This window comes from Phoca vitulina, unplaced genomic scaffold, assembly GCF_004348235.1.
Source record: "Phoca vitulina isolate PV1807 unplaced genomic scaffold, GSC_HSeal_1.0 scaffold3, whole genome shotgun sequence".
Taxonomy (NCBI): Eukaryota; Metazoa; Chordata; class Mammalia; order Carnivora; family Phocidae; genus Phoca; species Phoca vitulina.
This window is the reverse complement of record NW_022589706.1, coordinates 34,769,314-34,795,777: the sequence shown is the minus strand read 5'-3', so window position 1 is coordinate 34,795,777 and position 26,464 is coordinate 34,769,314. Positions and strand designations below refer to the sequence as shown.

At 38.6% G+C, this 26,464-nt stretch overlaps 1 protein-coding gene across 7 annotated transcripts in view; it reads left to right on the top strand.

Moving 5' to 3' along the window:
• The first annotated feature begins 10,429 nt into the window (after nt 1-10,429).
• The window catches only part of NFXL1 (nuclear transcription factor, X-box binding like 1), a 74,715-nt gene continuing 58,680 nt past the window's right edge, over nt 10,430-26,464 (top strand). For 2 of the 7 annotated variants that reach the window (XM_032400308.1, XM_032400315.1), the window contains exons 1-4: nt 10,512-10,570; nt 10,917-11,162; nt 13,999-14,175; nt 24,763-24,872. In XM_032400308.1, coding sequence (XP_032256199.1) covers nt 10,919-11,162; nt 13,999-14,175; nt 24,763-24,872 — 531 coding nt within the window. In that variant the 5' untranslated portion in view covers nt 10,512-10,570; nt 10,917-10,918. The other 5 variants (XM_032400309.1, XM_032400313.1, XM_032400312.1 and 2 more) reach the window with 5 other exon arrangements.

Here is a 26,464-nt window from a genome sequence, read left to right as displayed (position 1 = left end):
AGTTAAAATATTGGTACTAAATCTCTGAATATAGACCTCTTGGTTTCCCACCACTGACCTAGTTTCATTTCCCTGTTTTACCTGAAGAGGGCGCCTGCTCTCCTGGCCTCTATGCCAAACCAGAAAGCCTTGCTTCTTTGTAGCTCAGAGAGGGTGGTCAAAAATAAATCACAAAGGATCTAAAAATACATAATATAGCTTAACCGTGTTTCAAACACTTATCTGCAATCAAATATAGTATGCCAAAGGTACTGACAACGTGGATAGAGTGTTTGCTCCTGAGCCCAGTTAAGATCGCTGTCCTCAGGTTATGCGATCTTTGAGAACAGGAAGCCATAACTAAATCATCTGTTTGAGCTGTATGTAGATTTGTGGACAAAAGGAAATCAGTAAATATCACTTATTTGAACTTTCAAAAATTTATCATAACAATGACGATTATTAATTAAATTATATATGACGTTTAGAACAAGATCACACAATAAATGGTAAGGGTAAATAGATTCTCTATGTCCTGATCCTGATGGGACCACTTATACGTAACATGTTTAAATATGATCTTAAAACCAATGGAAGAGCTTCAGTAGAGATAAGTTCCACTGGAGTCAAATACTTCAAATGATAAATTTTTAAATAATTGGCTTTAAGCAATCAAATACAGTAAAGTCTTACATAAGGAGTTCTGTAGCCTGTAATGTTCCAGGGAGGAATTAACAAAAAAAAAAAAAAAAAAAAAAAAAAAAAAAAAAAAATCACAGGCTGGGTTTCTTTAGGAAGTTTTAGGAAGTATCGTTTTCTTGCCTTTGTAGAAAATCACGAGGCATCTGAACTTAGAAAATTGTATGCAATTCTGTTGAGCGATCCCTGAATATATTTTATTAGAGGTGGATGGGCTCTCAAGAATGAGTAAGAGCGTGACATGTGAATGAATGGAGGGGCCGGAGGGAATGTGGGACTCCAGCCCAGAAAGACCAAGGCTGAGAGAAATATGCTTAAAAAAACAGCAACAGCAACAACAAACAGTCACCTAGATGATTATTAAGAGCATGGAGAGACTTAATATGGATGAATTCATCTACAAAGTGCTTTCAGAAGCTGATGATTCCCCAACCTGTCCCTGATGCCTAAGAGAAAAGGAACATCTAGTCTCACAGTGGAAAGAGACCTTAAAGCTCATCGAGTCCTGAAGCCAAGGGTAAGATAAACAGAGTGATCCAGTAGCCTCTGATGTTCTTTACTGATTGGACTTTCCTGAGTGTTTGCTGCACTTGCCAGTCGCACAGCAGATAACGTGGTGCCAAAGCTCCGGGACGGCTCTTCTCCTTGGGGAGCTGATGATTCTTAGAAGTGAATTATTGAGCAGAGTTTTGAGGAAAAGAAAAAAAAATATTTCTGCTCTGAGAAAGGCCAGGTATAATAATGAGGGTAACTGTTTCTAGGGCAATCTGTTCAACCTTCCCTGATTATGACCATAATAAATGGCCCATATAAAATGCGTTTTGATGGCGATCCACGAAACTCGCAGCTGTAACTTTTCAGAAAAGAATATTTCCCCTTCAAACATGCAGTGTATTCGAGGACTTCTTCCATCTATCCTATTTTAGTTCTTTTGAAAAAATGCTTGTTGCCAATTACTAAATTGATTTCATGATTAATTAATGGGCCATTACTGGCAGTTTGGGGGAAAAAAAGCACTCTTCCAGAAAAGGTTAAGTAGGATTGCCTGGAAGAGGAATTCACTTTAAAATAGGCAGAGGTGAGGAGAATCATGTAATGGGGAAGGAGAGGGAAAAATGCACAGCAGTGGAGGTTCTGGAAACCTCTTTATGTAAAACATTAAGACAATAATTCCTCACAGTGCTGTCACTAGGAATGAAACATAGCTTATTTAGAGTGGTTGCCTGTTATATCTTGAGACCATAATGTACGGATGAATTACCTTGTTGCCAGATGGTTCCATCATTTTTTTTTTTAAAGTGATATCTGAATGTCAAACTCATTTGCAGGAGCTTCTCTTCTAGTTTTTAGAAGATTTTCTTTCAACACATTCAGAGAAATAGTCTTTTCCTAGATCACAGATGAATGGTAAGAACGTTTTGCAAGGTGCCTCGAATCTACTCAGAAGTAGGATTTTCAGATTTTATTTTTCTCTTCAAGAGAACACAGTGGTTGTGGAAATGAATTCTCCTACTAACTTTAGGAGCATTAGGCGCTGTTTGGCACACTGTCACTCCATATTAGGAACTAACTAACATGTTTCTAGTATTGATGCAAACCTTGGAAAAGTAAACGCAACAGAATAATCCAATAACAAGCCTGGGAAGGATCTTCAGATGTTAAGTTAATTATTGCTGAGCTCACCTGAGTAATATCTAACAGAATAGTTTCTAAGCACTTTCAAAGGCCTCAAGGAATTAAAATTTTATCATTTCTTTTAAGCTGATGATTTGATTCTCTGACAACCATCTCATTACCCTTGGAAAGTTTTTCAAATTCTTTTAATGACTTTTGATTACAGATCTATATAAAATTTATTGAAATGGAATTATCAACTTTCCTCCACAAAACTGGATTATTTGTGTATTGTAGGAGTTTAGAGGTAGGTTCAGTTGCATGCAGAAGATAATCATGGCTTAGTGAAATTCAGGAACTGTGGTTTAAACATGATAGATCTATATTTACTTCTCATGCTCAAGTCCAGACACAGGCAGAACAGGGCTGCCATGACATTTTCCAAAGAAGTCCTCAGGGAAATTAGCTCCTCTCTGGATGTTTCTATAGATCTGCCTTTCATTCCCTAGGTCTCCTCTCCCAAGATCACCTCATGGTCTGAGATGGCTAATCCACCTTCTGCCATCCCATTTGCACGTTAGGCACCAGGAAAGAGGAAGACAGGAAGAAGTACGTTGTGCTTCCCTTCAGGACACTTTCCACTTTCACTTACATCTCATCGACAAAAACTTGGTTGTGTGGTTACACCTAAGAGCGAGAGAGGCTGAAACAACATAGTTTTTACTATGGGATATACTATATCATATACATGATATATCCCATATAAAATATATGTAAAATAATTATATTGTATATAATATAAAATAATATAAATATAAACAATATATATTAGTATATAATGTTATATATGATATAACATTAAAGTCTAGCAGAAATGCCTATCTTCTTTCCTTAGCAATAGAACCCCTGAATTTATATATATCCCATGTGTGGGATACCTGCCTAGATAAATCCATTGTTTCTTGAGACCATTATAAACTAATGAACTATCCTGCACCCAGCATTATCTTTTTTATTTTTAAGGTGATATCTAAATGTCAACTCTACTTTCAGGGGCTTCTCTTCTAGTTTTAGACAATCTCCTTTCAACATATTCAGAGAAATAGTGAACCTTTTGTTAGATCACAGATGAACGGCAACAACATTTTACAAGGTGTTTTGAGTTTGCTCGGAACTAGGATGTCTGCTAGACTTGAACTCTGGGCTGAGAGAAGGAAAAAAATCTCTTGGTTCCGTGAGTGCTCCCCAAGGCTATAGCAGTCCCTCAGAGGACACGGCCAAGCTGAACACTGGGAGGGCTGGATCCCAGACCTGGAGTGCCTAGCCTCCAGAAGAGTCTCATGCCCCAAAGAGTGCACTGACCCCATGTTACACCCTAGGGCTTGCCACTCACTCTAGCATCAGGCATGGGAGCAAGCCTGAAGAATGTCTGAGCTAAGTCTGTTACAATGGACAAACACTCCAAATACCTGTCTGAGAAATGACATTGTCCCCCTGTGCACAGGTCCCTAGACCCTCTCTTGTACTCAAGGACTTTGCTGTTACAATGATCTCCCCCTTCCCTTGCCCCCCCATCGTGCTTTATCATCCCCCCCCACCCTCTGTGGATTGGTTGTCCCCTTCAATGTGCAATGGCTCAGATCTTAAAAGAACATCTGTTGCTTGACCCTGTATCTGCTTTCAGTCAACACCACATTCTACTCTCCTTTACCGTAAAACTCTTCTCTAGGACTGTCTTCACAGATCCTCTTTCTCTGCTCTTCCTTGAACCCGACACAGTTAAGTTTTGCTGCTCTCACTCCACTGAAGCCTCTTGTCAAGGTCGCTGATGACCCCTGCTTTGCCAAATCTAATGGTCAGTCCTGAGTCCAAGACTTACTAGACCTCTCAGTAGTGTTAGGTAGAGACAATCACCACCTTTCCTGAAACATTTTTTTCACTTGCCTTTCAAGACACTTGGCTTTCAGTCACTTCTCTGGACTTCCATCTCCCTTGGTTCCCCTCCTCATTGAATCTTTAAAGGCCAAAGTGTCCCAGGGCCACAATATTCACTCCCTAATTGAGCTCATATATCCCATGCCACTTTATAAGCATCTATATGCTGACGACTCCTAAATTTATAACCCCAGGCTCTCCTCCGGACTCCAGACTTAAGTATCCAACTAGGCACTTGGTATCTCCTTTGGTAGATGTGCTTTAATAAGAAACACATATTTTGGCCTTTTTTTCTGGTTCCTGGCCCAAGCTTCTAAAAACCATTGTAGTTTCCTAAGTGATAAGAGCTCTAGGAACATCTTTTATTATGTTTGGTTTTTGTCACTGGCTCCTGAGACAGCTCCAGAGTGAAAAAATTTTAAAAGGCATTTTTTTGCTATTCATAGCAAGTGCCTTTCAACCACATCTGAGTTTTTGTTGATGAGGTAACTTTTGGAAAGCCCCTAACCTTTGGGAAGAGGAGAGGGGCTGGAGGTTGAGTTCATCCCTAACACTCAATGATCTAATCAACAAGGCCTATGTAATGAAGCCTTAGTAATAAAACCTTAATTCAAGGGGTTTGGAAATCTTCTGGCTTGGTAAGCACACTGAGGGGCTGGGAGAATGGTGCCCCCCAGAGAAGGCATGGAAGCTCTGTGTCCCTTCCCACATTCTTTGCCCTATGCATCTTTTCCATGTGGCTATTCCTGGGTTGTATTACTTATAACAAATCAATAATCAAAAGTAGACTGTGTCCCTGGCTTCCGTGAGCCATTTTAGCCAATTATAGAACATGAGGAGACAGACACGGGGACCTCCCATTTATAACTAGTTTGCCACAAGTACCGGTGACAACATGAGACTTGAACTGGTGTCTGAAGTGTGTGTGGGGGACAGTCTTGTAGGACTGAGCTCTTAACCTGTGGGGCCTGGGCTCTCCAGGCAGTTAGTGTCAGAACTGGGTTACATGTAGGACACCTCGTTGGTATATTCCGCAAACTGAATTATTTTGTGTGGAAGAATCTACGCATCTGGTGCCAGAGTGTCGTTGTGCATAGAGAGAAGCTGGAGGTTTTATTTTTAGTGAGGATTTGATGTGTCCTAAGCAGAACTCATGACTTTTTTTTCAGACTTGTTTCTTCCCCAGTATTCCCTATGTCTGAAAATGGCGCTGCCATTGACCCAGGTCCTCAGGTGAAAAACTTAGTCGAGTCATCTTTTCTTGACTCTTCATCTCAAACCTGTTCTCTAATCTGTCGGTGAATGCTGTCAGCTCAACTTTCAAGATACATCCTGAATGTGACGGTAACGCATCACATCCACTGCTCATCCATACCACCATCTTTCACCGGAATTCCTACAGTATACTGTTAACCAGTGTCTAATTCCACTCTTGCTCTCCTTACCCCAATAGTCCATTTCCATCGAGTTGCCATGGTGATCTTTTAAAAACCAAATCAGATTTTAAAAAACACCATTCCTTTTTTGATATCATTTCCTCTTTCTTGAACCTCATAGTGGTTACGTATTGCCAACATTGAGATTTTTCTCCTTCTGTTTTCAAGGTGCTCTCCAGCCTTATTTATGACCCTTGCCTTAAGATTCAACAGAATTTTCTCTTTTTTGGTTCAAAACACATGCCATGTTTATTTTCACTCTAAACCTGAGCTTATGCTGTGTCCCTACCACTCAGATTGCATCTTTCCATCCTGTTCAAATCTTATCCTGACCTTAATAATTCATTTAGTTCTTAGGGTCTTCATGAGCCTCTTCATTCCTATCTTGGTACTTTACTTACAGTGAATCCCTCCCATCTCTGAGTACATATGTCCAGTACCTGACAGTATTAGATATCCACTAGATTGAAATATTGATTGATCGATGGATGGATTATTAAGCTGAATATTTGAAAACAGCTTACATTAAATATGAATAAATGTTTGGTTGATTTTGTCTCTGTTATGAAGGTTTTCCTAGAAAAAGTAAAATGATAAAGGTAAAAAAATTAGTTTCATTTTCATGAAATTCATATTATATAGTACTATTTTTATTATTCAATTCTGATTATTACTAACAAAAGGAAAAAAGGAATCAGTTCCCTAAAGTTATATACATTTTAACCTGACTAGGAAAACAATCTGATTATTAATTTTTCTAGTTCTCCTCTGATCCTACATATGGCAGAACATCTTTTTTTACTTATTTTGGTGGTATATTTTGCACTCTGTGTCGTATCCTTTATTTCCTTTTTTAAAATATAAATTCAAGTTAGTTAACATATAGTGTATTATTAATTTCAGGGTAGAATTTAGTGACTCATCATTTGCATATAACACTCAGTGCTCATTACATCAAGTGCCCTCCTTAATGCCCATCACCTAGTTACCCCATCCTCCCACCCACCTCCCCTCCAGCAACCCTCAGTTTGTCTCCTAGAGTTAAGAGTCTCTATCCTATTTTATTTTTCCTTCCCTTTGCTTATGTTCATCAGTTTTGTTTCTTAAATTCCACATATGAGTGAAATCACATGGCATTTGTCTTTCTCTGATGGATTTGTTTCGCTTAGCATTATACCCTCTAGTTCCATCCAAGTTGTTGCAAATGGCAAGATTTCATTCTTTTGATAGCTGAGTAATAATCCATTGTGTATGTATATATACACCACATCTTCTGTACCCATTCATCTGTCGATGGACATCTGGGCTCTTCCCATAGTTTGGCTATTGTGGACATTGCTGCTATAAACATTGGGGTCCATGTGCCCCTTCAAATCACTATTTTTGTATCATTTAGACAAATACCTAGTAGTGCAGTTGCTGGGCGGTAGGGTAGTTCTATTTTTTTTTAAAGATTTTATTTACTTGACAGAGAAAGAGAGGGAGAAGAAGCAGGGGGAGGGGCAGAGGGAGAGGGAGAAGCAGGCTCCCTGCTGAGCAGGGACCCCGATGCGGGACTCAATCCCAGGACCCTGAGATCATGACCTGAGCCAAAGGCAGACACTTAATGGCTGAGCCACCCAGACGCCCTGGGTAGTTCTGTTTTTAACTCTTTGAGGAACCTCCATCCTGTTTTCCAGAGGATTTTTGTTGTTGTTGTTGCTGTCAGTTTGATTGGGTCATATCCAGTATGTCAAGGAAAGCTGATCTAAAATGTTTACAGTGCCCGTATCACTTAGTGCCCAGTCAGGAATAGAAACTACGCAGTGGGTTAAGTTTAATACAAAGAATGAATAAACTTTGATAAAATAATGACTATAAGGAAACCATATATGGTATTCTAGCGCTGAGGGAGAATATCCAAAAAAGGAGAAGCTTGGAAGGGCCTCCCCTCCCCCAAGGCTGGTTTCAGATCTTATTGGAGAAGGTATAGTTCAACTCATTGGATAGCAGAGGAGCTTGCTGGTTTGTTCTGGACACAGATGTTCTGCAGTCCCTCTGGAGTGCAGCTGATCAGAAACCAGTGAGGTGGGCTTGCAGAGAGAATGGAGGCTGGGGCACAGGGGACCTGTGCCGTGGTCTACAGAGAACGGTGCCAGGTGTAGGGCATGGGAGCTGTTGGCTGCAAAGTAAATGGTGACTCAGGGCGCTGGAATGAGCAGAGGGCCTTGGGGCCAGTTTCCATGTTGAGAGGTTTGGCCAGAAGGTTAACTGCAGGCCAGGCAGAGGCTGCAAGGTTGCTGACCCAACCCCTAGTAGCAGAAAACACCCACCAAAACAGTTCTCTCCTGCAATGTCTCTCTAGCACCCTCTGCTGGGAAAACATAAGGTGGCGCTCTCAGAGGAGATGCTTGAAAGAGTTCTGTCTTTTATTACAGAGGACATATTGAAGGGTGAATTGGAGCTGAGAGGCAATAAATTGATAACTGGCACAGTGTTTACCTAAGTATATATGTATTTGTCAAGGGTAAATGTATTTGGGGGATTTTGTGTGAATACTCTGGCAAAAAAGAATCCACATTAGGATAATATATCAGTAATGGACAAATAAATATAATTAAATCACATTTTTCAAGTGGCCGGACAATGGCAGTATTCAGATATCTTATTTTTTCTATATTTATTTTAGAATTCTTTTCAGAATTGAGGTGTATCATACGTATAGTAAATCTCACAAATCATAAATGTATATTTTTTTGTTTTTACATGTGTACACACAAGTGAAACTACTATCCAGATCAAGATACAATTTTTCCACCACTTAGATACCTCACTCCTCCTCCCAGTTAAAATCGTCCTACCCCCATCAGAGGCAAGTACTACTCTGGCTTCTATTTCTTGTTCAGGAACTTCATGAAATTGGAACCACAAGTAAGGACTTTGTTGTGTCTGGCTTCTTTTGCTTAATATGATGTCTTTGAGATCCATCCAGGTATATATAATGAACATACATATATATACTCATTATATGAATACAGCACATTTATTTTTCTATTCTCCTGGACATTAAGGTTGTTTCTAATTTTGGGCTGTTATGAATAAGGCTGCTTTAAATGTGAGTTTTTGTGGACTATGCACTTATTTCTTTTAGGTGTGTATACAGAAGTGGAATTGCTTGGTCATGGTGCTGTAGTAGTAGGTTGTGTTTAGTTTTAGTAGATACTGTCTACATTTTTTGAAAGTCTTTGAACCAATTTTCACTTCCACCAATAAGTATTAGAGTTCTTGTTGCCAACACTTGGTATTGTCAGCCTTTCTTAGCTATTCCTCTGAGTACTATTTTTTAAGAATTAAAATTAATTGGACTTGCACAATAATATTTATCAATCTTTATAATTTTAATTATATCTTTATATTTAATTATATTTCTCATGTTCCCTTTTGAGAAACACACAAAAAACCCTCGTTTCTTCCAAATGTTATCTAAAATTTCAAAGTAAAAACAACAGCAATGGTCACTTCTGAAAATGTTCTCAATTTACCTATGCTTCTACATGATACACAGTTTTTTACTGCAAAACTTTACTGTCATACTATAACAGTTTCCTAATTCAGAGAACACATAAGATTCTTTCTGATTCCAAAGTAATTATTATGATTATAAATTTTCATTGTATAATATGGCAGGGGAAAATTCTGATTATGAGTTAATATGACTTATTAGGTCCTCTAAAAGTAACTGGAATTTTTAGGTAAATATTAAATACATTTATACAGTAATTATATAGCATGGTGCTTAAAAATATAGGCCAGGAATCATACTACTCAGTTGTGATTCTGATTGTGCTAGGATTTTGAATAAGAAAATCATGTTTAAAAATAGTATCAATGATAACAATAGCTATATGAGCAAGGGAGGTTACTTAACTTCTCTGTACTTTGTGTTCTCAGCTGTAAAACGGGAATAGTGTTATCGTGAATAACTAATTAACTAACTAGTTAATACATGAGACATTTTGAATAGTGCCTGGCACTTAGCAAATGCTATTTAAACATTAGGTATTTATTATTAATGTAGAGAAATTAAGTTGAAGAGTTGTATAAAGACTGTGTCGTTCCAAACAGCAATCAATATATTTCTCAATCCCAGACAGACCCCCAATTTTTTGAAATTTATTTACTTATCCATATCTTACTGGAAAAGTCGGCAAAGTCAGCTTTAGGTCATGGCTCTCAACTACTTTCCGTAATATAACCTACTTCAGGGAGCTGTCACGTAGGTAAAAATCGGCCTGCCTCAGGAAAACCTTATTGTAAACTATACAAACTATGAGAGACGTATCCTCTACATCGCTTCAGCAATTCCTAAGGGCGCTTTCTCCACTCCAGCCACGTTTCCGCAATACTCCCCAGCTCTTCCTCCCTCTTCCCCGACCCCGAAGTGTTTTCATTGTTTATTTCCGTCAATGAGAACCCTCCTGCCACCTGAAAGCTCGGGTCAATGCTAAAGCTGGAGGACAGTCAATTATGGCTACTCTGACAAAATCCTGACACCCAAATGGGTTTAAGGTATCCATAGGGAAGCCCCAGCAACGTCTGGAGTCGAGAACACTTACAGTCCGCCCACCTCCCCAACCTTCCACCCTTTCTGGGCGACGGTCCCACCCAAGCCCCACAGCACGCTGGGAATTGTAGTTTCCGAAGACTCGGTCCAAGTCAGCGCACGCGTTCTGAGCTCCTCTCGCTAACCGTCCCCCTCCCCACCCCCAACACTCCCGGATAAGGAAGTGGCCAGTGATGCCACGCGTTCTGCGGGCAGCATCCGGGCTTCTGGGAGTTGTAGTCGCCGGGAGCGGGCGCCGTCGGTAAGGAGACGTAGATTTCCTTGGGGTCCGCTATTGCAGTTGGTTCCCGGCGGGAGCCGAGCGGTCAGTCTGTACTTCCATCTGCACCGCGCGCCCCCTGAGGCTGAGGAGGCGCTTTCGTTTCCCCGGGCTCTCCCACTCTGGAGCTGGGTGCTCCTTGCCCTGAGGTCCATTTCTCTGCCTAGTCCTCTGCCTCTCCGGTCCATCTCCAAAACCTGGGCTTAGCGGGGACTCACCCTCCTAGTGACAGGGCCGCGACCTTCTCAAACCCGGTCCTTGCCCTGCGGGGACCTTCCTCATTGCGCCGCTCGTACTGGTTTCCGCCACTGCCCCTAATTCCCCGCCTCGGCACCCGCTGCGCTCACGCTCCTTCCACTCATTTTTTTTTTTTTTTTCCTTTCCTCTGCAGGAATGGAAGCTTCCTGGCGCCAGGTGGCCGGTGGCCGAGGCCGAGCCCGAGGACGGGCCACCGCGGCCCCTTCTTCAGGAGATGGAATCCATCTCCGCGGCGCCGGAGGAGGGCGAGAGAAGGACTCAGCGGGCGCTGCTGGACCTGGCCCCAGCCCCAGAGGAGCCGCCACCCCTGCGGCTGCAGGTAGTTCAGCCAGGCGCAGCCCCGCGGGATCTGAAGCACTGCAGACTTCCGTAGCATGTGGTGAGAAAGGCTCCCGTCCTCGGTGTCACCTACTAAGGCACTTGCTAGTCAGAACTGCCTTCCCGCCCTTGCTCTCATTCACTTTTCCTTGGAGAGTTTATTATTGCCCCCACTTCTCAAACCTTCAAGGAAGCTACTCATTTCGGCGTTCTAGGCAGATTCCCAGCATAACTCTTTCACCTTAATTTTAATTACTATCAATCAGCATTACTTCTTTGTCCAGTGTTCTTCTCTTTATTCTTTTTTGCCTGCTGAATCCCTAGACCAAAAGTTGCAAATTGTGGCCCGGGATACTGATTTAGCCTGTAGTTTGGTTTGGCTAACACAATCCTCTAAATCTGAATTGGTTGCCAGCTGGTTTTTTGTTTTGTTTTGTTTTTCTTTTCTTTTTAAAATCTCATAAAAATCTCGTTAACAACTTTTTTTCTTTTTTTTTTTTTTGTAAAATAGGAGCGTGTGGCTTTACCCATGGCAACTGCCAGTTCCAGAAATTCCGTTTAGGTTGGGTTTAGGCACTCCATTTCACGTGGTCTCTCCTACCTGGGGGCCAGTTGTCTTTTTCCATCTTTGCGAGATTGCCTTAGTTTAGTAACTTTAAGTGAATATGCCCTGTAAGCCCTTGAGCTTGAGGTATTTTTCTCAACTGTGGTTCCTATTCACAAATTTCATGTCCTTTTTCTGATGTATCTGATGTGGCCTCCTCTGGCATGTCATTATCCTTCATCCAAGGCTGTGTTTTAGTGTAGCCTGAGAACACACAGGCAACTCTGAATTGTCCATGCTAATGGAGGATTGCATGAGGCCAAGGGAATAATCCCTCAAATCATTTTAATGTTTGGAATGTATTTTTCTGAATATATATATATATATATATATTTTTTTTTTTTTTTTTTAAAGATTTATTTATTTGACAGAGGGAGACACAGCGAGAGAGGGAACACCAGCAGGGAGAGTGGGAGAGGGAGAAGCACGCTCCCCGCGGAGCAGGGAGCCCAATGCGGGGCTCGATCCCAGGACCCTGAGACCACGACCCAAGCCGAAGGCAGACGCTTAACGACTGAGCCACCCAGGCGCCCCCTGAATATATTTTTTGAGGGAGAAGCAAGTTGAGCTTCTGAGTGCTTTTTCCCTAAGCTAATTTTAAAGTTAGGTGGTATTCTCTTAGCTTGGAGTTACTGAGTATATTTTAATTCCAGTACAGTTAACATACAGTGTTATATCAGTTTCAGGTATACAGTATAGTGATTCAGCACTTCCATACATCACCCGGTGCTCATCACCACAAGTGCATTCCTTAATCTTTATCACCTATTTCACCCATCTCCCCACCCACCTCCCCTCTGGTAGCAGTTATGAATTTAGGATACAAGTGGTGGTGAAATGTGCAAGTTGAAGACCAAGAACAGTTTTGGTAGTTTCTTGGATTTTGTGGATAGCAGAAAAGCAAGCATCCTTCACCTGGATAATTGAGATTTGTCTGTAAGAAATAATATATAGGAAGTTTGCTTTGTCACTTTTCTTTGAGATGATCTTATGTGGATATGTTGATAGGGTTATGGATGTTTTTATTATGTCTTCTAACTCAGCCTTTAAAGAAATGTATCTTTACGTGCTGTTTTTTCACAATTAATGACATTTATCATCTCTCTTACTGCATATCAAGTTTTGAGTCATATATCTTATAGCCATTACTTTTCTCCTAATACTCAAAAGATTCCTATATAAGCCCTGTATACATTTTCTTTCAGTTTTACCTGAAATACTGCATAATCCCCAACTAAACTGGCTGCAACAACAAAGGGAAAACATTTCATGAGGGAAATAAAAGATAAAACGTCGTTAAGTACAAATGCACAACCAAGATTAAGAAAGCTTATCTGGGTAGTGGCTCATTGGTTTTAAGCATAAAGTGAACTTAAATTAGCAATTTACAATTTTAATTAGTGAATTTAAAATCCTCTCAATATGGGCACTAATAAATTCAGATCAATTCAGTACGTTTGTGGCTCCTTTCTTAAAACTAGGATTGCTGATCATAAGAGTTTATTAATAGTTAGTACTTGAAGAAAATTTCCCTGGTCCTTGCCCTTAAGGAGTTGGGTATATGCTATGAAGTAATCTAATTCTTTTTGTGTTATTATTTAACCAAGTAAAAAAATGAGAAGTACAGTCAGTGCTAAAGAGAATAGTGGAAGAACTAATCCAAATTTATTTAACATTTCTTTTGGAATGAAGGTGCTGTAGGAACCACATTTTCCATATTGGCAACATTCACAAAACGTATGTTTTGTGACCACATTTTAATAAAGGCAAAAAGTCCTTGACCTTTCTAAGAGCAGATTATAAAGATAATGGGTATACAGTGAATATTGTTTGTGCAAAATCTTTGGTGGGTCAGGCCAGGCTGGGCTGTAGTGTGGAAGAGGATTGTTTGAGAAAGCACCCAGTTTAACGGATTCTGTTGTGCTCCCAGTTGGCATGTTTCCCACCTCTCAAAAATCACTGTGTATGATTTATTTTTAAACATGCCATTTTAATTTTTATTAACATCCTTATTTTGAGGTTAATAGTTTTTTGATACTTTATCATATCTTTATAATTTTTAAATTGATTTGTTAATCACTGTTTCTAGGACAATTTGCTGCATTTAGCAAGATATTTAACAAAAGTGAAAGTTTTCATTGTGGTATTATTCTCTTTAGTTGTTTGCCAAGAAACTTGAAAATACTTTTTTTTGTGCATAATAGTAAGATAGAATGCTCCAAGGATGACTTTTAAATCTATGTGCTTAGAGATTGTTTTGCAGAAATGGAACTTAATTTTTTTTTCTTTTAAGCAGAGCTAATGTCTCAAAGGAAATTTGAGGAAATCAAGAAGGCCAATCAAGCTGCAGCCAAAAAACTTGTTGAAGAACACTTTAGCTCTTCCTCTGAAGAAGAAGGAGATGAAGATTTTGAAGGAAAACGGGGGAAAATAGTTGCTAATACATTTACAAGTTACACTACTCAGACAGGTGCTGTATGGTCTTTTAAATTTTGACTTTTTTTTTTTTAAGTTTTTATTTAAATTCCAGCTAGTTACAGTGTAATATTAGTTTCAGGTATATAATTTAGTGATTCAGCACTTACATACATCACCCAATGCTCATCACAACAAGTGCACTCCTTAATCCCCATCACCTATTTAGCACATCTCCCCACCCACCTCCCCTTAATAACCATCAGTTTGTTCTCTGTAGTTAAGTGTCTTCTGTTTCTTGGCTTACCATTTGCTCTTTCCCCCCTGCCCTTTGCTTGTTTTGTTTCTTAAATTCCACAGATGAGTGAAATCATCTGATATTTGTCTTTCTCTGACTGACTTATTTCACTTAGCATAATACACTAGCTCCATCCATGTCATTGCAGAAGGCAAGATTTCATTCTTTTTTATGGCTAATATCGCATTGTGTATATATATCACATCTTCTTTATCCATTCACTAGTCGATGGACATTTGGGCTATTTCCATAATTTGGCAAATGTAGATAACGCTGCTATAAACATCAGGGTGCATGTAGCCTTAGAATTAGTATTTTTGTATTCTTTGGGTAAATATCTAGTAGTGCAATTACTAGGTCATAGGTAGTTCTATTTTTAACTTTTTGAGGAACCTCCATACTGTTCTCCAGAGTGGCTGCACCAGTTTGCATTCCCACTAACAGTGCAAGAGGGTTCCCCTTTCTCCATTTGCTTGCCAACATCTGTTGTTTCTTGTGTTGTTGATTTTACCCATTCTGACAGGTGTGAGGTGGTATCTCATTTTAGTTTTGGTTTGCATTTCCCTGATGGCAAGTGATGATGAGCATCTTTTCATGTGTCTGTTGCCCATCTGTAGGTCTTCTTTGGAAAAATAATCTGTTCTTCTGCCCGTTTTTTAATTGGATTATTTGTTTTTTGTGTGTTGGGTTTTTATAAGTTCTTTGTATATTTTGGATAGTAGCCTTTTATCAGATTGTCATTTGCAAATATCTTCTTACATTCCAAAGATTGCCTTTTCATTTTGTTGGTTGTTTTCTTTGCTGTGCCTCCAGCTTTGCTTTTCTTTTTCAAGGTTGCTTTGGCTATTGGGGGTCTTTTGTGGTTCCATACAAATTTTAGGATTGTTTGTTCTAGCTCTGTGAAAAATGCTGGTAGTATTTTGATAGGGATTGCATTAAATGTGTAGACTGCTTTGGGTAATATAGGCATTTTAACAATATTTGTTCTTCTAGTCCATGAGCATGGAATGTTTTTCCATTTCTTTTATGTCATCTTTAATTTCTTTCATTAGTGTTTCATAGTTTTCAGAGTAACAGGTACAAGTCTTTTACCTCTTTGGTTAGGTTTTTTCCTAGGTATCTGACTAGTTTTGGTCTAATTGTAAATGGGATTGATTCCTTAATTTCTCTTTCTGCTGCTTCATTATTGGTGTATAGAAATTCAACAGATTTCTGCATATTGATTTTGTATCCTATGACTTTACTAAATTCATGTATCAGTTCTAGAATTTTTTTGGTGGAGTCTTCTGGGTTTTCTCTATAGAGTATCATGCTGTCTGCAAATATTGAAAGTCTGACTTCTTCCTTGCCAGTTTGAATGCCTTTTATTTCTTTTTGTTGTCTGATTACTGTGACTAGGCCTTCAAATATTATGTTAAATAACAGTTGTGAAGGTGAACATCCCCATCTTGTTCTTGACTATAGAGGAAAAGTTCTCAATTTTCCCTATTGAGGATGCTATTAGCTGTGGGCTTTTCATATATGGCCTTTATCATTTTGAGGTATGTTTCCTCTAAACCTACTCTGTTGAGGGTTTTTTTCATGAATGGATATTGTACTTTGTCAAATGCTTTTTCTGCATCTCTTGAGAGGATCATATGGTTCTTATCCTTTCTTTTATTAATGTGGTGTATCACATTGATTGATTTGTGAATATTGAACCACGCTTACTGCCCAGAAATAAATCCTAATTGGTCACAGTGACTGATTCTTTTAATGTACTGTTGGATTCAATTTGCTCGTATTTTATTGAGAATTTTTGCGTCCATGTTCATCAGGGATTTGGCCTATAGTTCTCTTTTTTAGTGGTATCTTTATTTGGTTTTGCTATCAGGGTAATGCTGGCCTCATAAAATGAATTTGGAAGTTTTTCTTCCTTTTCTGTTTTCTGAAATAGTTTGAGAAGAATAGGTACTAACTCTTCTCTAAATGTTTGGTAAAATTTACCTGTGAAGCCATCTGGCCCAGGACTTTTGTTGGGAGATTTTTTAATTACTGATTTAATTTCTTTGCTGGTTATCTGTCCAGATTTTCTATTTCTTCCTGTTTCAGTTTTGGTCGTTTATATGTTTCTAGGAATTTATCCGTTTCTTCCAGATTGTGCAATTTGTTGGCATGTAAATTTTCATAATATTCTTTTATAATTCTTTGTATTTCTGTGGTGTTGTTTATTTCTTGTCTCTCATTTGTGATTTTATATATTTGAGTCCTTTCTCTTTTCTTTTTGATAAGTGGCTAGAGGTTTATCAATTTTATTAATTTTTTTCAAAGAACCAGCTCCTTGTGTCATTGATAGGTTCTGTTGTTTTTATTTTCTATATCATTTATTTCTGCTCTAATCTCTGTTATTTCCTTCCTTCTGCTGGCTTTAGGCTTTATTTGCTTTTCTTTTTCTAGCTCCTTTAGGTGTAAGGTTAGGTTGTCTATTTGAGATTTTTCTTGCTTCTTGAGGTTGGCCTGCATTGCTATATACTTCCCTCTTAGGACCGCTGTTGCTGCATCCTGAAGGTTTTGGACTGTTGTGTTTTCATATTCATTTGTTTGCATGTGGTTTTTTTTTAAATTTCTTTGTTGATTTCCTGGCTGACTCATTCATTCTTTAGTAGGATGTTCTTTAACCTCTATGTATTTGTGGTGTTTCCACATTTTTTCTTGTGGTTAACTTCAAGTTTCTTTTTGTGGTCAGAAAATATGCATGGTATGATCTCAATCTTTTTGTACTTGTTGAGGCTTGATTTGTGTCCTGGTATGTGATCAGTTCTGGAGAATGTCCATGTGCACTTGAAAAGAATGTGTATTCTGCTATTTTAGGATGGAATGTTCTGACTATATCTGTTAAATCCATCTGTTCCAGTGTGTCATTCAAAGCCATTGTGTCCTTGTTGATTTTCTGTTAAATCTGTCCATTGATGTAAGTGGGGTGTTAATGTCCCCTACTATTACTGTATTATTATCAATTAGTTCCTTTATGTTTGTTACTGTTTTACATATTTGGGTGCTCCCATGTTGGGTGCATACATATTTACAATTGTTTGATATTCTTGTTGGATTGTCCCCTTTATTATGATGTAGTGCCTTTCTTCATGTCTTGTCAGTCTTTGGTTTAAAGTCTAGTTTTTCTGGCATAAGTATTGCTACTCTGGCTTCCTTTTGATGTCCATTTGCAGGATAAATGGTTCTCCATTACCTCACTTTCAATCTGTAGGTGTCTTGAGGTCTAAAATGAGTCTCTTGTAGGTGGCATATAGATAGGTCTTGTTTTTCTATCCATTCTGACATGCTGTATCTTTTGATTGGTGTGTTTAGTCCATTTACATTCAGAGTAATTATTGATATATATGTATTTAGTGCCATTTTATTACTTGTTTTGTCATTGTTTCTGGGGATTTTCTCTGATCCTTTCTTGTCTTTGTCACTTTTGGTCTTTCCTTTTCACTCAAAGAGTCCCCTTTAATATTTCTTGCAGGGTAGGTTTCGTGGTTCAGAACCCCTTTAGTTTTTGTTTGTCTGGGGAACTCTTTATCTCTCCTTCTATTCTGACTGATAGTCTTGCTGGATATTCTTGGCTGCAGATTTTTCCTATTCAGCACTTTGAGTGTATCATGCCACTCCCTTGTGGCTTGCCAAGTTTCGGTTGAGAGATCTGCAGCTAGCCTTATGGGTTTTCCCTTGTAAGTTAAGGACTTCTGTTGTCTTGCTGCTTTTAAAATTTTTTTCTTTATCTCTATATTTTGCAAATTTAATTACAATGTGTATTGGTGTTGACCTGCTTTTTTTGATTTTGTTGGGAGTTTGTGTCTCCTGGATCTGGATGTCTGTTTCCTTACCCAGATTAGGGAAGTTTTCAGTTATGATTTTCACAAATAAATTTTCTGCCCCCTTTCCTCTCTCTTCTTCTGAGACTCTTATAATACGAATGTGATTACATTTGTTGGAGTCACTGAATTCCCTAAGTCTAGTCTCATATTTTATAATTCTTCTTCCTCTCTGTTCAGCTTCACTATTTTCCATTATTTTACCTTCTATGTCACTTATTTGTTCCTCTGCTTCTTCCAGCCTTGTGTTCATTGCATCAAGCCTGTTTCCATCCCAGTTATTGTATTTTTCATTTCTGACTGATTCTTCTTTAACTCTTTTATCTCTGCTATAATGGTCTCCCTGATGTCTTCTGTTCTTTTCTCAAGCCCAGTGGTATCCTTATGATTGTTGCTTTAAATTTTCCATCAAGCATATTATATCTATTTTGCTTAGATCTCTGGCCGTGACTTTATCTTGTTCTTTCGTTTGGGATTAATTCCTCTGTCTTGGCATTTTGTCTAAGTCTCTGCCTTCTTCTGTGTATAAGAAAAGTTCATTATGTTTCCTTCTCCTGAGAATAATGGATTTCTGAAGAAGAGGTCAGATAGTGAGTGTCCAGGGCCTGGCGCCTCAGGCGGTGTCTCTGGTGCGTGCTGCATGTGCTGCGTGCGCCCTGCTGTTGTGTTTTGGCTGTTCTCTCCTTCAGGCCAGTCCTCTGCAGAGGCTCTCCTTGCATGCAGTGGGTAGTGTTTGGTCCTTGGCCTGAGTGTGGCAAGTTTTAACTAGGTGTATTCTGGTCTGCTGGTTTAAATGAGATCTGATACTAGTTCCGCTAGACCTGAAGCCCTGCAGAACTCTGGTCAGGAGATGTGGCGTGGGCAGGGGTTCCTGCTGGTCCTCTGGGGAAGGGGCGTGCTGTGCTGGGACTGAGGCAAGCTCCACCAGAGTGCAGGGTTGTGGAACTTGGTGTAAGCAGGTTAGGGGGCCAGTGTCGGCGCTGTGCTGCTTACCACAGGTGGCTCTGTGTTTATACTGAGGGGCGTGGGAGAGAAATGGCACTGGCTGGCTCCTTTATCCCCAGAGAGGCATCTCCAGTGAACACTGCCTCTCAGCGAGCACTCTAAGGGGAGAGAATAATCTCCCCCTGTGTGCCCCAGGCACGCTTCAGACCGCTGGTTTCCATGCTGTCTGCCCCAGGGTTGTTTGCCTGCCTTCTGTTCAGGAGCAGTGTAAGGCCCTCAGGGCTCTATCCCAGCCAGGCCCGCTGACCTTTAAAACTCCAGTCTTTATGCCCCACTGGTTGTAAGAACTCATAAAAATCAGCCCTTCTTGTTTTTTCAGCCAGTGGCTTTGGGGAAATGTTCTTGTGCGTTCCCCTGCGTGCTCCTCTCTCTCGCATCTTTCTCCGCGACCATGGCTCCCTTCCTACTGTGGCACTCATGATCCGTTTCTTGGCTAAACCACATCTCTGTCCTCTTAGCTTCATTGTTGTGGCTTCTTCGCTCCCTTCACTTGTGGAGTTTATTCTGTCAGTCTTCGGGTTGATTTCTGGGGTATTTAGGATGATTTGATAGTTATCTGTTGTTTGAAGGAAGAGACAAGCCTATGGTATTCCTACTCTGCCGCCATCTTAGCTTACCCCTAAATTTTGACTGTTTTGACGTCAATGAAAATATATTCCTGACTTTTAAAGAACACTTTTAGTCTATATGGAATAGTTTTTGCCTCTTAAGAATGAGCATTTTTGTATTGCAGAGTTGAATTTTTGTGCATTTTACTATTTGAGTTACATGTTGTAGAACACTAATCTTTCCATAGAGCAAATAGAATGGCAGTGTCCCTTATAGCCTTAGAAGTTCTGTATGTGTAATTGGCAATTCATTAGCATCTGGGAGGGGGATGCCAGAGCTCCTTGAAATGTGTGGGGTCAGGTTTTCCCCAGTTATGATTTGGTTGGGCTTGACAACTTTGAATACTCACTTAAATCTATTCTTCATTTTTCCTCATTTTTCATCATATATTAAATGTGTTTTGAAGTCAGTTTCATTTCTTGACTTTCTTCCTTTATATTGTATCTTACAACTTGTGATTTCATTTTTTTTTTTTTTTAAATTAAGTCTTCTCTGGCTGATGTGTACAGTGTCATTAAATGTGTATATCTGGGTTACTCTTAATACCACACTTGTTTACGAGTGAGAGGGCCAAATTGATGTCGCTATGAAGGATTTGGTATTAAGTATAAAAGTAGATTATTTTAAACTTAACTGTTTTAACACTTTTCATATTTTATACTTAATGTCATTGTTAGAAATATGCTTGCATGTATTATCAACATTAGTTATTTGTCTGAGTATTCTGATGGCATCATGGGGCCAGGCACACATTGTCAAGTAGATTTTCTAAGGAATTGACCATATCTGCTAAAGAATTGAGATTAGGAAGCTTGAAGTCTGGCTCAGCCAGGTAGGTTGATAAAGTGTGACCTTTATCAACTGGCTCAGCCAGGTAAGTTGATCAAGAGTTACTTTAAGGTTAGGAAGTTTCTTGCTTCTAGAGTTCTTTATAGAAAGTAACCTTAAGAAGTTTCCTGCTTCAAGAGGACCTCACTTAAACTATTCTAGATAGTGATAGGTTTTATTTTTAAATAAGAAATTTAATACTGTAACTCAGTATTTCTTCCTACTATTTAAAAGTTTATCATTTATAAGTTATTAATTTTTTATAGGTTATTAATTTTTGGTCTGGCTTTCATCTTAAGGTGGTAAGGCAATTTTTCTTATGTTGTTTTTTGTCCAGTCCATAAATATTTTGATTCTTGTGCCTTTTTGTTCTCTACTTTGTAAGGAAATCTGATTACTTGATTTAAGAACAATAAATGTTAGGGTAATGAAGTGTTTCCCATCTCACTTTAGTGGATTAAACACCAGAACTTTGCCAAAGAGTTTCTTTTTGTCTGAGCCCAGCCTTTGTACTTTGATGACCCTTCTCTCAAATTTCAGACTTGCATGGTTAACTTCCTGATGGGTGTCTCTATATTGTTGGCCCATGAACACATCAAGCGTAGGTTTAAAGATAACTTATTTCTTGTTTTAACCTGAGTTAGTAGCACCACTATTTTCCCAATCACCCACCCAAGCCAGAAATCCTGGTGAGTAATGGCGCAAACATAACATGAGTGTGTCTCATCCTGTACTATCCTCCCCTCTGCCTGTGTCAGACATCTCATCAAACAAATCACTCTTTCCTTTGAATGTTGACATGAACATAAGCTTTTAAAAGCAGCACAATCTACTTGTTACCAAGTCCTGCTGAGTTTTGCTTCCTAAATTTCTTAACTCTACCCTTCCTCTCCCCACATACTATTATTGCCTAATTCAGTCTCCTATAGCTGTTTAATATGTGGATTAAATCCATATAACTTTATGAGGTAGATATTACTATTGCTATTATTACTATTTTAAAGATGAGAAAACTGAGAAATAGGTAACTTGCTTAAAGTTGTTTTTTGCTTTATCTGCTGTAACTGCCTCTTAACTGGTACTTTAGGCTTCTAGTCTTGGCCTCTATGGACTCATCCTTCCTCAGTTGCCAGAGTGATCTTTTTAGAATGTGTGACTTCAGATGCTAGGCTCTATTATCCACTATGACATCTTAGGCAGTGTAGTTAATCCTGCAGCCAAAGTTGAATACAATTTTCAAAGAAATTTTAAATAAATTTTATAAATATAAGGTTGTACTTTATTTTGTTAAAGCCCATTCCATCATGTTCCCAAATTCTATTTTATGTGCTAGCTGTTAAATTAGGTGAAATTTAAAATGTTATACAGTTGACCCTTGAACAATATGGGCTTGAGCTGTGCAAGTCCACTTATACGTGTATTTTTTCAATAAATGTATGTATAGTACTGTAAATGCATTTTATTTTATGATTTTGTTAATAACATTTCCTTTTTTGTTGTTTTTTTTTGTTTCAAATTTTTATTTAAATTCTAGTTAGCACATATTGCAATACTGGTTTCAGGAGTAGAATCCAGTGATTTATCACTTACATATAACACCCAGTGCTCATCACAACAAATGCCCTCTTTAATACCCATCACCCAGCTAGCCCATCCCCCGCCCACCTCCCTCCATTAACCCTCAGTTTGTTCTCAGTAGCTAAGAATCTCTTATGGTTTGCTTCTCTCTCTCTCTCTCTCTCTCTCTCTTTTTTTTTCTTCCCATATGTTCATCTATTTTGTTTCTTAAATTCCAGATATGAGTGAAATCATATGGTATTTGTCTTTCTCTGACTGACTTGTTTTTGCTTAGCGTAATACGCTCTGGTTCCATTCACATTGTTGCAAATGGCAAGATTTCATTCTTTTTGATGGCTGTGTAATATCCCATTGTATAAATACACCACATCTTCTTTATCCATTCATCAGTCGTTGGACATTTGGCCCCTTCCCTATTTGGCTGTTGTTAATAATGCTGCTATAAACATCAAGGTGTATGTGTCCCTTTGAATCTGTATTTTTGTATCCTTTGGTTAAATACTTAGTAGTGCAGTTGCTGGGTCATAGGGTAGCTCTGTTTTTAACTTTTTGAGGAAACTCCATACTGTTCTCCAAAGTGGCTGCACCAGTTTGCATTCCCACCAACAGTGTAAGATGGTTCCCCTTTCTCCACATCCTCACCAACATCTGTTGTTTCCTGGATTGCTAATTTTAGCCATTCTGACAGGTATGAGGTGGCATCTCATTGTGGTTTTGACTTGTATTTTCCTGATGATGAGTGAAGTTGAACATTTTTTCATGTGTCTGTTAGCCATCTGGATGTCCTCTTTGGAAAAATGTCTATTCATGTCTCCTGCCCATTTCTTAACTGGATTATTTGTTTTTTGGGTGTTGATAACATTTCTTATTCTCCAGCTTACAGTATTGTGAGAATACAGCATATAATACATATTGCATACAAAATATTGTTGTTTCATGTTGTTAGGCTTCTGGTCAACAGTAGGCTACCAACTAGTAGTTTTAGGGGGTCAAAAGTTACATGCATATTTATGACTGCATGGTTGTTTAAGGATCAGCTATACCTTTGTTAAAGCCAACTATGTTGAAGAGCAAAGCAAGCACACAATAGGGTTCTTTTTTTTTTTTTTTTTAAAGATTTTATTTATTTGACGACAGAGAGAGGGAGAGCACAAGCAGGCAGAGAGGCAGGCAGAAGGTGAGGGAGAAGCAGGCTCCCCGCCGAGCAGGGAGCCTGATGCGGGGCTCAATCCCAGGACCCTGGATTCATGACCTGAGCCGAAGGCAGACGCTTAACGACTGAGCCACCCAGGCGCCCCACACAATAGGGTTCTTAAGTCTGCTTTTAAGGATACTCTCTAAACTTCAATGTTTATTTAAAATAAAGCAATTGTCTTTAATAATTTTATAATACTTTATAGTTTTGGGAGTGATTTTATGTGTATTTTGTTTAATATCCTGAATTATATTTATATTATGGTAGAGCAAGTTTTTGTAAGTACTTGGTTTATTTAGATGATTTTAGAAAGTACAGAATTAGCCAAATGTCCTGTTTATTTAACTTTTCTCTTTGGTGACTTAAATTTTGATTTGAACCATTTTCTTGCCAGGATCGCTGATGCTGTTAGTCTACTTTTATTGGAGACTCAGTTCCTCTATTGAGGAATCTTTATTATACTAAAAGCATGTAGGTTTATTTCTCGTACACTAAAGTGACTCAGATTATTGCTTTTTTGGTGTTGTATGCTTGTGGGTAGTTTTTCAGGCTTTCATTTTGCTGTCACCTGTTATTTCTTGGATATTCTTATAGTAACCTTTTGCCGCAGCATAACATAGTGTAACAAGGGCTCACTTTGCAGTCAGACTGAAGTTACTTAATTGTTCTTGTCTCAGTTTTCTCATTTTCTCTGTAAAATGAAGATAAGAATAGCTCATTTAATCCCACTGAAATGAAAAACGTGCAGTGCCTAGCAAATAAATGCTCAATAATTGCTTACAGAAAATTATGGTTTAGTGATATTTTCTAAGAAGTTCATGCTACCTTTTTAAGTAGAAATAATGAATATAATTTAATGAAACAAGGTGATTATTGTGTAATGACCTCAGGATCACTTCATCCAACAAGTTTTCAGTAAGAATATGCTATGTATCAACACACACATTTATATTTAGGCTAAACGGCTCTGCTGAGCTTTGACTTTGCAGGTTCTTTCACTTTGCTTTTAGGTATGCTTTCCCTTGTTACTTAACATCTTGCCGCTCTTGCCCATGGCTCTGCCCCCACCAAAGTTGTTAAGGACCGTAACAGCAATGAAAGCAAGTATGTTCTCAGAGAGGGCCGATGTACTGTTTTTGAGTTAAGGACATAAGATTTAATGCATGGACTCTCTGACCTTTTGGCTGCAGTTGTCACTAACTGTGGTACTATTAGTGGGTTTGTGTTATTTTCGGATGTTGCTTAACATGAAGTTTTCAATTTTTAAATTTCAAGATGGAGATATGCGTGAATTAGAGCGAACAAGACAGTATGTCCATGAAGCTTTCCAAGCAGGGGCTATGACATGCTTGATTTGTATCGCTTCGGTGAAGAGAAACCAAGCAGTAAGTTCTTCCCTTTATCTATATTAATGCATCTCCCCAAAATATCTTATTTTGCATTTGTCATATGTAACCATTTATTCTTTTATTTTTGTTCAAAAATGCTTCATTTGAGAATTTTATTTATGAATTCATCTTCATTTTGTAAATCTGTAATTTGAAAAAATTACTTCTAAATGAGCAGCCAGTATTTTTAGCACTGTTAATATAAGTGAAGCAAATTATCTTCAGTTTTAATACACATGTCAATTTGATAAAGCATAGCATCTGCACTTTAGAGATTCCCACAATACTGAAATGTTAAAATACACTATATTTCACTACTTTCAACGGTTTTAAAAAAGGGAGAGTTCCTGCCTTAAAGGAAGTAGAACCTAGCTGTGATACTCAGCAGTTTATTAGTGAGCTTCTCTTGTGTTTCTTGTGTTGAAGACACTGTGGAAAATGGCTAGGGTCACTGGGGAGAGATGGATTCAGATATAACTCATGTACTTGGAGGTGCTATGGTCTAATGGTGAAGTTATCCATATGTAAATTTAAAAGGGCATTAAAGAAGCAATTAAGGGGAAGTAAAGACTGAATATGGTAGACTCAGTGTTTAGACTCAGATTAACCTGCTATTATAGCAGCATTGCCTAGACAAAATCAGGCCAGATGAATTGAGTTGGTCGTGTAGAGTGAATCAGAAATTTAACATACATTGGATAGGATAGATGTGGATGCATGTGCCTTTGGTGTCTAGAGTCACATCTGGTTGGCTTACTCTGATTTCTGCTGCAGTGGATGAATAATCTCGCTGCATGTGGTTATATTCCCACCTTAAACACTTGCTGTGTGTGTAGATTTATTTTTTTTTGTTAATGTTAATGCTTTCTCCTTGGGATTACTCAGCTAGTACATAGGCATCGTGCACAAGCACCGGGGAGTTAACGTCCTTTGGGGCAACTTTCTTCCACATGGAATTAATTGGCGGATGAGTGTCCCAGCCTTCTCTCCGGTAGGAGTTGGGGCCGGGGTAGTCTGAGATGTGTTTTACATGGTTCTTCAGAGGGTCCATAACAGGACTGAACTTTGGCCCTTAGCAATAATCAGCTCAACAATATACCATTTATTGGCATTTCCTCTTCCCTACCTTATCCCCTCATTGTTGCATCCCAGTTCTTTTCTCAGGCACTGCTTTGGGGGTAACAAACTAAGAAGTTGCCTTCTTTTTTTGAATGCTTCTGCCAGCTTATGCATTGTGCTACATGTGTGATTTTATTGAACAGCTGTAATATGTTATAATGGAAGGAGAACTGATTTTTGTCATTGAAATGTTGGCAGGTTTTAAAAATTAATTTACTATTATTAAGTTTAAAAAAATATGTATTTTTTGCTCATTTAATTTTTAGAATTTAGCATTAAGTGCTAGACTAATAGATTTTATATAACAAAAGGGCTATGTATAGATATATGTACATAATATATTTCAGGATTCCTCTGTAGCATTATTTATAATTGGAAATAACCTAAATGTCCAAAAAGAAATTGGATATGTAAATCTACATGATATACAGCTATAAATATCATGTATGAACATATTTAATAATGGCAAG